This window comes from Procambarus clarkii, chromosome 81 (genome assembly GCF_040958095.1).
Source record: "Procambarus clarkii isolate CNS0578487 chromosome 81, FALCON_Pclarkii_2.0, whole genome shotgun sequence".
Classification (NCBI taxonomy): domain Eukaryota; kingdom Metazoa; phylum Arthropoda; class Malacostraca; order Decapoda; family Cambaridae; genus Procambarus; species Procambarus clarkii.
Window position 1 is genome coordinate 14,745,538 of NC_091230.1, and position 14,567 is coordinate 14,760,104.

A 14,567-nucleotide genomic window follows, 5' to 3' on the forward strand; every position below is an offset into this window, starting at 1 on the left:
TATATATATATATATATATATATATATATATATATATATATATATATATATAATATATATATATATATATATATATATATATATATATATAATATATATATATATATATAATATATATATATATATATATATATATATATAATATATATATATATATAATATATATATATATATATAATATATATATATATATATATATATATATATATATATATATATATATATATATATAATATGTGTGTATCTATCTCTCTGTCTGTTATCTTTTTTTTTTTTTTAGTTTGAGTTAGCCTTACGAACGCTGCCTCATTTAGAAGGCCAGCTATATTGTGGACTTTGTACGATTTTGTTTATTTTTACTCTCGATAACGTTAAAAAAAAAGAGAGGATATCGTGTTAGTGATGTGGTGGGTGTTTTACTGTGTGATAATATCAGGGTAAGAGGCGTCCCTGTGGTAGTGTCCTCTAGCATATGACCGAGTTGGTGGTAAAGTCCGGACATTTTTAGCCATTCTTCTTCTCTTCCTCTTGCTAAAAGATTTCTCTGGTAGGTAGAGTTGTCGCAGTTTTCATAGTAGCGTCTTTTTAGTTTTATTCATTTGATTCACCTGGTTGTTGTTGTATGAATAGCTGGATACACACGGTTGAAAAACACTCTTATTTAATGAGCTCTTTAAAGTTTGGGGTGGAAACATTCACAGCTTTTGGAACACTTACTTGTACTGAGAATATTTCTACACATTCTGAGGTAGTTGTATTTGCATGTTTCATTTGTTCTTCCCGGCATCGCTTATTATTTGCATATTCCTCCATTTATAATACAAACAGGTTTTGGGTTCTTCTTTTCTTTGTCTCACTTGACCCAGTTCCGTTGAGCCAGGTTTCTGGGTGTCGGGTATAATTTTTTTTGCAACCTTTTTGGGGTTTCTAAGCAGGCGTTTAGAAAACTTTCCCCCTACAGGAATTCTCTCCTGAATTGCGATCATCTTCAGAAAGAAAACATTATCCGTCTCACAAATCAATGATGTTGAGGGTCTGGGGGGTGGGGTGGGGTGGAGGGGAGGATGTAGAGGGTGTGTGAGGGGTGAAGAGAGGGGGTATAAGGGGTGAGTGGAGGGGTGGGGGGAAGTAGTGTGGACGTGCGTGCTGACAACATTTACCCTCAATCTATGACATGGTTGTGCTGGTGATCGTCAGCCTAGCAGCCATTCAGTAGATGAAGGCGAGCATGTTGCCAGAATCAATACCCCGCATTATATCGACTTAGTGTGTTTCTCCGTATTAAAGTGTGTTTTAGTGCGAGGTTGGTGGAGGTTGGCGAGACGTGTGGCGGACTTGAGACGCCTTATCTCCCGAGAATCACGGAGAGTCAAATAACACTATCAGAGTCCCTGCCCCTGGCATGGCCTCTCTGACGCCACCTGGCCCGCTATGCTATCTCCTCCTCATCTCCGACCAGGGTAATGTGGTGGCTGCTGACCATGTGAGTCATGGCTCCGGGCTCCTGGGTGTGGCAGTCCCATGACTGGTTCTTGTTGGTCACCCTGGGTGGTGAGGACAGTTGGTCACCCTGGGTGAGGACAGCTGGTCACCCTGGGTGAGGACAGTTGGTCACCCTGGGTGAGGACAGCTGGTCACCCTGGGTGAGGACAGCTGGTCACCCTGGGTGGTGGGAACAGCTGGTCACCGTGGGTGGTGGGAACAGCTGGCCACCGTGGGTGGTGGGAACAGCTGGCCACCGTGGGTGGTGGGGACAGCTGGCCACCGTGGGTGGTGGGGACAGCTGGTCACCGTGGGTGGTGGGGACAGCTGGTCACCGTGGGTGGTGGGGACAGCTGGTCACCCTGGGTGGTGGGGACAGCTGGTCACCCTGGGTGAGGACAGCTGGTCACCCTGGGTGGTGGGGACAGCTGGTCACCCTGGGTGGTGGGGACAGCTGGTCACCCTGGGTGGTGGGGACAGCTGGTCACCCTGAGTGGTGGGGACAGCTGGTCACCCTGGGTGGTGGGGACAGCTGGTCACCCTGGGTGGTGGGGACAGCTGGTCACCCTGGGTGGTGGGGACAGCTGGTCACCCTGGGTGGTGGGGACAGCTGGTCACCCTGGGTGGTGAGGACAGCTGGTCACCCTGGGTGGTGGGGACAGTTGGTCACCCTGGGTGGTGAGGACAGCTGGTCACCCTGGGTGGTGGGGACAGCTGGTCACCCTGGGTGGTGGGGACAGCTGGTCACCCTGGGTGGTGGGGACAGCTGGTCACCCTGGGTGGTGGGGACAGCTGGTCACCCTGGGTGGTGGGGACAGCTGGTCACCCTGGGTGGTGGGGACAGCTGGTCACCCTGGGTGGTGGGGACAGCTGGTCACCCTGGGTGGTGGGGACAGCTGGTCACACTGGGTGGTGGGGACAGCTGGTCACCCTGGGTGGTGAGGACAGCTGGTCACCCTGGGTGGTGAGGACAGCTGGCCACCGTGGGGGAAGGATGGGTAATAAGTCAATAAGGGGTGGGTGAGGACAGCCGGTGAGAGCGAGGTGATATATTATTATTTACCACAGACGTGGCCATAAATTCACGATGCTAAGCAATATATATGTCGTACCTAGTTGCCAGAACGCACTTCTCAGCCTACTATGCAAGGCCAGATTTGCCTAATAAGCCAAGTTTTCCTGAATTAATTGCTTTTCGACTACCTAACCTAACTTTTTTGGCTACCTAACCTATAAAGATAGGTTAGGTTAGGTTAGGTAGGGTTGGTTAGGTTCGTTCCTATATCTACGTTAATTTTAACTCCAATAAAAAAAATTGACCTCATACATAATGGAATGAGTAGCTTTTATAATTTCATAAGAAAAAAATTAGAGAAAATATATTAATTCAGGAAAACTTGGCTTATTAGGCAAATCGGGCCTTGCATAGTAGGCTGAGAAGTGCGTTCTGGCTACTAGGTACGATATTTTATATATATATATATATATATATATATATATGTCGTACCTAGTAGCCAGAACTCACTTCTGAGCCTACTATGCAAGGCCCGATTTGCCTAATAAGCCAAGTTTTCATGAATTAATTGCTTTTCGACTACCTAACCTACCTAACCTAACCTAACCTAACTTTTTCGGCTACCTAACCTAACCTAACCTATAAAGATAGGTTAGGTTAGGTTAGGTAGGGTTGGTTAGGTTCGGTCATATATCTACGTTAATTTTAACTCCAATAAAAAAAAATTCACCTCTTACATAATGAAATGGGTTGCTTTATCATTTCATAAGAAAAAAATTAGAGAAAATATATTATTTCATGAAAACTTGGCTTATTAGGCAAATCGGGCCTTGCATTGTAGGCTGAAAAGTGAGTTCTGGCTACTAGGTACGACATATATATATATATATATATATATATATATATATATATATATATATATATATATATATATATATATATATATATATATATATATATATATATATATATGTTTTTTCGTCTACCTAACCTACCTAACCTAACCTAACCTAACCTAGCTTTTTTTGGCTACCTAACCTAACCTTACCTATAAATATAGGTTAGGTTAGGTTAGGTAGGGTTGGTTAGGTTCGGTCATATATCTACGTTAATTTTAACTCCAATAAAAAAAATTGACCTCATACATAGAGAAAAGGGTTGCTTTATCATTTTATAAGAAAAAAATTATAGTAAATATATTAATTCAGGAAAACTTGGCTTATTAGGCAAATCGGGCCTTGAATAGTAGGCTGAGAAGTGAGTTCTGGCTATTAGGTACGACATATATATATATATATATATATATATATATATGTCGTACCTAGTAGCCAGAACTCACTTCTGAGCCTACTATGCGAGGCCCGATTTGCCTAATAAGCCAAGTTTTCATGAATTAATTGCTTTTCGACTACCTAACCTACCTAACCTAACCTAACCTAACTTTTTCGGCTACCTAACCGAACCTAACCTATAAAGATAGGTTAGGTTAGGTTAGGTAGGGTTGGTTAGGTTCGGTCATATTTCTACGTTAATTTTAACTCCAATAAAAAAAAATTGACCTCTTACATAATGAAATGGGTTGCTTTATCATTTCATAAGAAAAAAATTATAGAAAATATATTAATTCATGAAAACTTGGCCTATTAGGCAAATCGGGCCTTGCATTGTAGGCTGAAAAGTGAGTTCTGGCTACTAGGTACGACATATATATATATATATATATATATATATATATGTCGTACCTAATAGCCAGAACGCACTTCTCAGCCTACTATTCAAGGCCCGATTTGCCTAATAAGCCAAGTTTTCATGAATTAATGTTTTTTCGTCTACCTAACCTACCTAACCTAACCTAACCTAGCTTTTTTTGGCTACCTAACCTAACCTTACCTATAAATATAGGTTAGGTTAGGTTAGGTAGGGTTGGTTAGGTTCGGGCACATATCTACGTTAATTTTAACTCCAATAAAAAAAAATTGACCTCATACATAGAGAAAATGGTTGCTTTATCATTTCATAAGAAAAAAATTATAGTAAATATATTAATTCAGGAAAACTTGGCTTATTAGGCAAATCGGGCCTTGAATAGTAGGCTGAGAAGTGAGTTCTGGCTACTAGGTACGACATATATATATATATATATATATATATATAGCGGGTCAGAATTGCATTTCACCTTTGTAATCGCACGGTAATCTCTCACTATGTAGGACAGATGTAAATCCCTACATACCTAACCTACATAAATCCTATTTATGTAGGTTAGATTAGCATTTGAAAGCAGTGCAATCATGTGCTGTTTTTTTTTTCAATAAATTATATTATATAATCACCAGACTAGTACCCGAACCGATGGGTATGAGCTTTGAGGAGAGACTACGGGAATTAAACCTCACGTTACTGGGAGACAGAAGAGTTAGAGGGAACATGATCACCACATAAGATTCTCAGAGGAATTGATAGGGTAGATAAAGACAGACTATTTAACACGGGGGGCACACGCACAAGAGGACACAGGTGGAAATTGAGTGCCCAAGTGAGCCATAGAGACGTTAGAAAGAATTTTTTCAGTGTCAGAGTAGTAGACAAATGGAATGCATTAGGAAGTGATGTTGTGGAGGCTGACTCCATACTCAGCTTCAAGTGTAGATATGATAGAGCCCAGTAGGCTCAGGAACCTGTAAATTACTTGATTGACAGTTGAGAGGCGGGACCAAAGAGCCAGAGCTCAACCCCCGCCAGTACAATTAGGTAAGTACACGCACGCACACACGCGTACGTACGTACGTTAAGAAAAAAAGGGCGGAAGGCAGTCAGTATGGGACATTGTACAATATAATGTTCGAGTGTAGGTTTTCTCTTTCACAAAGTTGACACCTGATGTACTTGCTCGACATTTGGGTTTTGAGAAAGCTGCCACAAACGTCTATATCTCCGGCGTATTCTGGCCACTATAACATCTATTGCAGAGTTCTTGCTTTATTAGCTCCATATATATGTATTCATCATAATGTATAATGCTACAACTTTCAGGTCTTGTGTGAATGAATGTGAATCTAACACATTCACACTTTGTGAATTTGTTAGATCGGTAAAATTTTCACCAAATTTTCGTTTATATATTCTCTTTGTCACTGCTAATGAAACACCCATATTAATTTGTACTAGTGGTCTGTACAGGCTGTCTTTGCTAGCATGTCAACAGGATCATGCATTGAGATGTCACCATGTGATGGTGGGGGTGACAGGTGGTGATGGTGGGGGTGACAGGTGGTGATGGCGGGGGTGACAGGTGGTGGGGGTGACAGGTGATGGTGGGGGTGACAGGTGGTGATGGTGGAGGTGATGGTAAATGATGGTGATGGTAAAATTTTCACCAAATTTTCGTTTATATATTCTCTTTGTCACTGCTAATGAAACACCCATATTAATTTGTACTAGTGGTCTGTACAGGCTGTCTTTGCTAGCATGTCAACAGGATCATGCATTGAGATGTCACCATGTGATGGTGGGGGTGACAGGTGGTGGTGGCGGTGGTGACAGGTGGTGGTGGCGGGGGTGACAGGTGGTGGTGGCGGGGGTGACAGGTGGTGATGACGGGGGTGACAGGTGGTGGTGGCGGGGGTGACAGGTGGTGGTGGCGGGGGTGACAGGTGGTGGTGGCGGGGGTGACAGGTGGTGATGGCGGGGGTGACAGGTGGTGATGGCGGGGGTGACAGGTGGTGATGGCGGGGGTGACAGGTGGTGATGGCGGGGGTGACAGGTGGTGATGGCGGGGGTGACAGGTGGTGATGGCGGGGGTGACAGGTGGTGATGGCGGGGGTGACAGGTGGTGATGGCGGGGGTGACAGGTGGTGATGGCGGGGGTGACAGGTGGTGATGGCGGGGGTGACAGGTGGTGATGGCGGGGGTGACAGGTGGTGATGGCGGGGGTGACAGGTGGTGATGGCGGGGGTGACAGGTGGTGATGGCGGGGGTGACAGGTGGTGATGGCGGGGGTGACAGGTGGTGGTGGCGGGGGTGACAGGTGGTGGTGGCGGGGGTGACAGGTGGTGGTGGCGGGGGTGACAGGTGGTGATGGCGGGGGTGACAGGTGGTGGTGGCGGGGGTGACAGGTGGTGATGGCGGGGGTGACTGGTGGTGATGGTGGTGGTGACTGGTGGTGATGGCGGGGGTGACTGGTGGTGATGGCGGGGGTGACAGGTGGTGATGGCGGGGGTGACAGGTGATGGCGGGGGTGACAGGTGGTGATGGCGGGGGTGACAGGTGGTGATGGCGGGGGTGACAGGTGGTGGTGGCGGGGGTGACAGGTGGTGATGGCGGGGGTGACAGGTGGTGATGGCGGGGGTGACTGGTGGTGATGGCGGGGGTGACTGGTGGTGATGGCGGGGGTGACAGGTGGTGATGGCGGGGGTGACAGGTGGTGATGGCGGGGGTGACAGGTGGTGATGGCGGGGGTGACAGGTGGTGGTGGCGGGGGTGACAGGTGGTGATGGCGGGGGTGACAGGTGGTGATGGCGGGGGTGACAGGTGGTGGTGAACGAGGGGCTGGTGATGGTGGGTGGGTGGAGGGAAGGAGAGGGAGGGGAATTGGGGAAGGATGAGGGTAGAGTGGCAGTGGAGGGCTGTGGGTGGGGTGGGTTGTGAGGGGAGGCGAGGGAGGGAGGGAATTGTTGGGGGTTGGGGGAGATGAGGTCGTGAGTGAGGGGCTGGGGTTGGGGGTTGTGTTGGGGGGTGAGGGGGACGGAGGACGACACCACCATGACACCCCCTCCCCCCTCCATCCGCTCACTGCCCCACCCAGTTTCTCAACCCAGAGGTTGGGACGGTAAGTTGGGTTGGCCACCGCACGCCCCGCTCTCTCACACACACGCCGCCTCATGTCACAAGAGCAAATATTTGTTTTTAGGTTGTAAGTGTTGTAGGTGGTCGGGTAGGAGTTATAGGAGGGAGGGTTGGGGGTGGGGGGAGAGACGGGGGTGCGCGCGCATGTTCCCTCGGGCGGCGCGGTTCCCCCACATGCCAGAAGAGGATCAGTGTTGCCTTGACTGGTGTTGGGTTGGGGGAGAGCGCTGTGCACGTCCCCGTCAAGTGTGGTGCTGATGTGTGGTGGTATCCTAGTGGGCGTGCACCAGGTGGTGTAGTGGTGCTCTACCTCCACTCGCTGCCCCCTCCACCAAGTGTGCACCCCTCTCTCTCCCTCTCCACCAGTCACCCCCGCCGCCTACTGCCCTCCGTGTCATTCCTCGACGCTGGGGTCCACCACTCCGTCACACCCACCTATAGTACCGCTACCATCTGGGCCCTCTTGGGAACCTCTGGTATTTTGAGCAGCCGTCCCAAGGGTGGGTGTGCGGCCCGGGGGACCAGTGTGGCGGTGTCCGTGTGTACTCATAGGGTGGTGGTGTCCTCTCCGTGGTGGTAGGGAGGTGTATGGTACGCTGGCTTAGTGCTAGTAGTGTGGGTGTGGTGGAGGAGAGGGTGCGGGTTGGTGGCTGCCACAGTAGCCCCACACACACACACACACACATACACACACACTCTGTGGTCACTTCCTCACCCACTTGACAATACTGGCGCTCTCACGCACGCATACCGTCCCACTGTGTTGGATACTGCACGCACTTGTCTACCTCCTGGCCCTGTGGCACTTGTCCCCGCCCGGGCACATCTGCGCCCCGTTATGGACACTTGTGCATCTGTCTCCCAAGTCGTCAAAATGACAGGTTAGTGCCACAAATACATGGGAAGGGAGAGGGAGGTTGGGGGTGCGGTGGGTGTAAGGAAACCTTAGCATGGGCTTTATAAAGAGTTGTATCAGTTACTGTGTGTGCCCCAAGAGTAGGCATGAACTAAATGTGTCGGCCACACTTCCTAGTGGTGCTAGGTTGGCACGCTTGGATGCCAACTACACAGCTTTACAGAAAAAAAACACCGCGGTATTCGCTACAAGAAATATAGCATGAACTGTTTATCGGAATTATAAATTAAAATTTTTTTTAAATTTTGCCCCGAGGGGCGAGTTTATTGGGCAGCGCCACTCATCTTGTGAGTGAACATACCGCCATAGCAGAATGTACAACACTCCCCAATAGGAAGAAAACCCGCTGGGTTGTTCATCCTGTCACTTGTACCCAGACACAGCTGGGACTTGCTTAACTGTCTCAAGTGAACAGCTCCTCAAACAAGAAGATTAACATTTATCAACCCTTAAAAGCTTACGTTATCTTGCGGGTGCAAAATGGGGAAATCTTTTAAGAACAGTATCAATATTTGACAAATAGTGTTTTCCTAACTCAAACAATGTGGGGTTTATTATTCTACAGTTATTCCTAATGTCTCTCAGGTGTTCACATTCACGTAGATAGTGGTCAAGGCGGTGTCCATCACTCTCACCACAGATTCTGCAACTTCGCTGATCAACTGTTGTTTCCATTCCAAATCTCCATGGATATTTGTATCCAAGACGGATTCTCGCTATTACAGATTCTCTCACTCGTCGTCCTCCTCTTCGGCCATACTGATTGGGATTGCCAGCTGCAACCATGTTGTACCATCGTACAGATTCACTGGTTTGTGCTTCTATCCTCCTTTCCTCAGTTACCTTGTCACGGTGATGTTGCCTGATAATACCTCTAATTTGTAGTTGAGTCTTGGGTATGAAGTATTCAATATGGTCTCCTTCAGCGCCTTCAGCAGCCAGCACATCTGCTCGTTCATTCCCACATATTCCAACATGGGAGGGGATCCACAGAAACTTGATGACTCTTCCCTGATTGGTAAGTACTCTCACAGCTCTCTTGATTTCAGCGACTATTGCAAGATTTTCTGCCTGATTTTTACTTAGGCTTTGCAGTGCTGCTTTTGAATCGGTGCAAATCACTGCACCATTAGTGTTCCGTTCAAGAAACCTTAACGCCATAACAATGGCAGTTAGCTCTGCTTGCGTTGAAGAGGCATAGTTCTCAATGCGTGCTTTTTCTTCATTTCTGCGTTGGAAGGTATTATCCTTGATTACCGTGTATGCTGCACCAGCCCTGCCATTGATAGGATTAGATGACCCGTCAGTGTAGATTTGATCTAGTTCATCTCCGGCTTCTTTATAAATGTCCTCGAGATACTTGTGCCTCATTTCTTGTGGTATCATGTTGGATTTTTTCATTGCCATTTCATTGATGATGATCTTGCATGAGTCATCCTCCCAGGGAGGTAACCTCTCTACAGGCAGGAGCTCACGGGCTTGCTCAAGCAGGTGAAGCTCTTCAAGGTAGCAGACTGATCTGTGATGCCATTTTTTGCTTCTCCTGTTACCCCCTGAAAGTAGCACAGAGCTCAGTTTTTTCTTGGCAATATCATTGTAATGGGGATCTCTGGCTATCCTAATTGCAAGCTTAGCATTCAGCTCCTGAATTCTGCTTTTAATACTGGGAAGGGACAACTCCTCTCGTAGATTAGACGTTTTGGCAGTTCTTGGGACTCCAAGAATGATTGTCATGGCTTCATTTTGAATGCTTTCAAGCCTTTTCATATCGGTTTGGGAGTAGGTGCACAGTACTGGTGCGGCATAGTCTATGACGGAGCGCACATAGGCTGTGTACATCATTTTGAGCACGGCAATTGAGGCTCCATGTCCATTCCAGGTCATAGCTTTCAGTGCCTTGAGTCGACTTTTGCATGTTCCTATGAGTTGATTGAGCTCCTCTTTCTTTCATTTTGTCAAATAAATTTATAATAATAATAAATATGATATATTTACTCATTATAATGTTGGTGCTGAATGTACAACACGAAAAAACATAATTTTAATCTGAAAAAGTATCTTTTTATAAAGAAATTAGACGAAAATAAAAAGCTGGTGACGCCAAATCAAGTCGACGATCCAAGCTTCGGTTAGGTTAGGTTAGGTTTGGTTAAGTTAGGTTAGGTTAGGATAGGTTAGGTCAGCCTAACTTGATATATCATATTTATTCATTACTAACGTATTGCCAGGAAGTTTTCTGAAGCGTGTGTAGTATGTGGTAGTTTTTGGTAATTAGACGGACCCGCTGGGCCTGATGACGGCTCCTCCAAGGATTTGTTATATAATTGCAATTAATTTTTGGTGTTGATTTGGTTTGTGTGGTCATGGCTTCTCTTCCCTCCCTCCCTCCCTCCTGACCAGGTCTTGGGAGTGTCATACACGTCTTGTACACAACTGACATGCTCCTTCCCGGACATGGAGAATAAACACATGACATACGCGCACGATGTATGCCTGCAGTTTACCTGTTGTGGGTTCTGAGAGTTCAACTCCCCAATTCCGGCATGGGGTCAGGTTTGTCTTGGGATAACTTGATCTAGAACGCTGTTGCTTCGAGCTGCCAGCAGGCCCACGTATCCACCCAGCCCGTCCTTCTAAGGTATCCCAACGTCAAGGAAACGGTCAAGTTAGTGTCCGCTCCTAACCTACCAGAAGACTCGAAACAGAAAACGGGACAGTACGCTACTTTCGCGAGCCGCTTCCATTTTCTAGTATGACAGTTTTTGGCCTTGTGTAACACATACTATCGAAAAACGACGTTCTTTGTAAGAGGGCAAGTTGATCCATTACTATCTGGTGGTTCCGGCGATTCCTGCAGGAGCTTGTTTGTTTCTTGAACACGTCCCCCGAGCAATCAAAGGACTAAGTAGTTTTTGACCGACGAAACTAAAGCGACAATTGAATTCATAAACATCGATGAAAAGTAAAAGAAAATATGTAGCAAGAGCACAAGAGTTTATTCCAAATAATACACTGCAGAAATAAACCCAGCGCCCACTGTCCTTAACAACCGCCCTATCCAACATTCTGATGAAGGCAGAATACTGGGACTCAAGACTTAAAGAACATTAACGAAAATTCACTTAGATGACATAATGAAGCAAAAATAGCCATGAGTAAAGAGTATTATAGACTGCGTAGCCCTGGCACGAGCACAGCTACACTATTACAAGGCTGTTGTGGGGCCGTGCCTGGAATACCCTCCAGTGCCACAACTTGCCATAAAAAGTTAACTTGAGGAAACTACAAACAGTGCAAAACAAGTAGCTAAGAAACATTGCACAACAACGTTCAACCTTGTTACTTGACCATCCAGGAGCTCCATAACTTCCTGAACACACAACCACTGAACATCAGACTACAAGAAGCCACCAGGGTGTGGAAATTGAATTGAAATTGAAATAAGTTTATTGAGGTAAAATCCACACAAAGGGATGAGGTAGCTCAAGGTATTCTCACCCCGTTCAGTGCACCGTGTCAATACATACATATACACACATCACAAACAATAAACATATTACTAAACATTCTGAGAGATAAACATCTACATTTCCTATGGGTGTGGAAAACTGTCGAAATGTTAGAAGACGCAGTGCTACCTGCCTGCCTACTTGCCTACCTGCTGTTGGTTCCGGGGATCAACGTCCCCACGGCCCAGTCTCTTGACTAGAAAGACTACTCAGATTATTTGTTTTAAAACTTGCCCAGGAGTTTATTGGGCAGAAGTTTATTGGGCAGCGTCACTCGTGCTGTGAGTGGACATACCGCCATAGCAACATGTACAACACCCCCCAATAGGAAGAAAACCCGCTGGGTTGTTCATCCTGTCACTTGTTCCACATACGCAGCTGGGACTTGCTTAGCTGTCTCAAGTGAACAGACTGTAAAACAAGGGCTTAATATCTTACAACCCTGGGAATCGGTCGGCCTAGTGGACAGCACGCTGGACTTGTGATCCTGTGGTCCTGGGTTCGATCCCAGGCGCCGGCGAGAAACAATGGGCAGAGTTTCTTTCACCCTATGCCCCTGTTACCTAGCAGTAAAATAGGTTCCTAGGTGTTAGTCAGCTGTCACGGGCTGCTTCCTGGGGGTGGAGGCCTGGTCGAGGACCGGGCCGCGGGGACACTGAAAGCCCCTAAATCATCTCAAGATAACCTCAAGATAACCCTCAAGTTTACGTTATCTTACAGGTGTAAAGTAAGGGTTAACATTTTAAGGACAGTACAATATCTGTGTGACAAAAAGGGCTTTCCTAACTCGAACAATGTGGGGATTACTATACTATACATTTAATTTTTTTTTGTTAGATGGGGGCACACAGTGGTCCAGACGATGTCCTTCACGCATGCTGCATGTTGTGTAATTTCGCTCCTCAGCCGTTGTTTCCATCACGAGTCTCCATTGGTACTATTTCTGAGATATTACAGTGCCACTGTCAGTGCCGATCACTGCTCCCCATGTGCAGCGTTCTAGATAGCTTAATGCTATAACAATGTCTGTGAGGTCTTCTGTTGAGGCGGCGTGGTTCTCAATCCCTGCTTTTTCATTTTCGTATTGGAAGGCATTATTTCTGATTACAGTGCGCGCTCCTCCAGGGGTCTCGGGCTAGTGCAGAAGATAAACGTACAGATAAAGCATGATACCTGGTTGATGGGGTTCTGGGAGTTCTTCTACTCCCCAAGCCCGGCCCGAGGCCAGGCTTGACTTGTGAGAATTTGGTCCACTAGGCTGTTGCTTGGAGCGGCCCGCAGACCCACATACCCACCACAGCCCGGTTGGTCCGGCACTCCTTGGAGGAATAAATCTAGTTTCCTCTTGAAGATGTCCACGGTTGTTCCGGCAATATTTCTTACGCTTGCTGGGAGGACGTTGCCTACTGCCTACAAGATGAGACGTCCCGCTCCCACAACTGGGGGCCCAGGAGCTTGGATCTTCTCGAAGAAAATCAAACTATAACATAATTCCAAGATGAAATATGCAAAAAAATCTAATTATCCTGCAAACAGAATATCAAAATATTTACATAAGCGTTCATATATGTGTACACACATTCTTAACAGCATTCATCTATAGATATATTTGTTGAAATACATGTATAGATCCACTATCAGCTCCCTGCGGCACATGCCAGCTTTGTTAACATACGAACTGCCTTTGAACATTTGTGTCAGGAGTCATGAGAACCTTGTATATCATGGCAGACCAGTCCTGGTGTATGCGGCTCAAGATAAAGTTGGAGTAGGTACACGGTGTGCCAACTGACTAATCGTACAACTACGAGGTATAACTTACGAGGAGAGGCTACGTTAACTGAACTGGAAGGCAGCCATATCTTTCAAAATGAAGTGGACAAAATAAGAGAAAGGAAGAACACTAGCAAATTAGATTTATTGTAGACTAAATGAAATGCAGAATAAGTAAACCCAGTCCATATTTATCCCACAAATTGTGTAAAAATACTGAAAAACTCGTTCAAGGAATGAGATCCGGAGGTGGTACGAGGAGCCTATGCTATTCCGCGGATTTCAGGAGTATATTTAAATTTATGAACGTAGAAGTGCCAAAGAAAACCAAAATTATAATATATGTGGTGGTTTGTAAATTCAGTATTATAAAATATGGCGTATTATGTGGGTGCTATATATATGATGTATATGTGTAGAGGATTGGTTGCTGGGTTGCTGGTACATTGTTGTTTTATGACATTGGTATTGACAGTGTCACTTGTATAGCGACGACTTATGCTTCATCTTTTGCTGTTTGTTCGCACGATTAATACAAAGTACTTTTATAATTTAAAGCCAATTAGGTTGGGTATGTGAGATGGTGGCGTGTAGCAGGTCCGCTTGTGGGGCTCCGGTTGGGGATACACACGAACAACAACGTGTAGGGAGAGTGCTGGAGCGTTTGATTGTGTCCGGGAAGCCTTGACAATGACAGTAGTGAGATATGGCTCAAGCACTGCACTTTTGACTGTAGTTCACCTGTACTTTAACTGTCGTCTGTTTCAAGATTTATTTTGTTCTCCAGTCCCGGCCTAAGGCCAGCTTGTTTGGCAATAACTTGTTCCGTCAGGCTGTGCGTGCCCGCAGGCCCATTACAACCTGGCTGATCTAGCACTTCCTGCAGGAATTTGGCCAATTGCCTCTTTCACCAGCCAATATACGCTGAGTTAAGCGAGCCACATTTGTATTGGGTGATTCAGAGAGGAAAGGTGTTGGTGTGAGCCGTGGTGGTTCAGGCGCCGGGGCGCTACTGAACAGTGGTTCC

At 46.2% G+C, this 14,567-nt stretch overlaps 2 protein-coding genes across 5 annotated transcripts in view; one reads left to right on the forward strand and one right to left on the reverse strand.

The window, feature by feature from the left end:
• fwd (phosphatidylinositol 4-kinase beta fwd) overlaps positions 1 to 14,567 on the forward strand; it is a 148,657-nt gene that overhangs the window by 16,701 nt on the left and 117,389 nt on the right. The window contains exon 1 of one of the 4 annotated variants that reach the window (XM_045766518.2): positions 7,533 to 8,223. The exons of the other annotated variants lie outside the window; for them this stretch is intronic. The gene's annotated coding sequence lies outside the window, so the exon portion shown is untranslated. Of the gene's footprint in view, positions 1 to 7,532; positions 8,224 to 14,567 lie in introns of those variants that run through there. 4 annotated transcript variants of the gene reach the window in all.
• Positions 12,705 to 14,567, reverse strand: part of LOC123773104 (uncharacterized) — a 57,770-nt gene continuing 55,907 nt past the window's right edge. The window contains exon 5 of the mRNA XM_069315539.1: positions 12,705 to 12,902. Within this exon, the coding sequence (XP_069171640.1) occupies positions 12,705 to 12,902 (198 nt within the window). The remainder of the gene's footprint in view (positions 12,903 to 14,567) is intronic.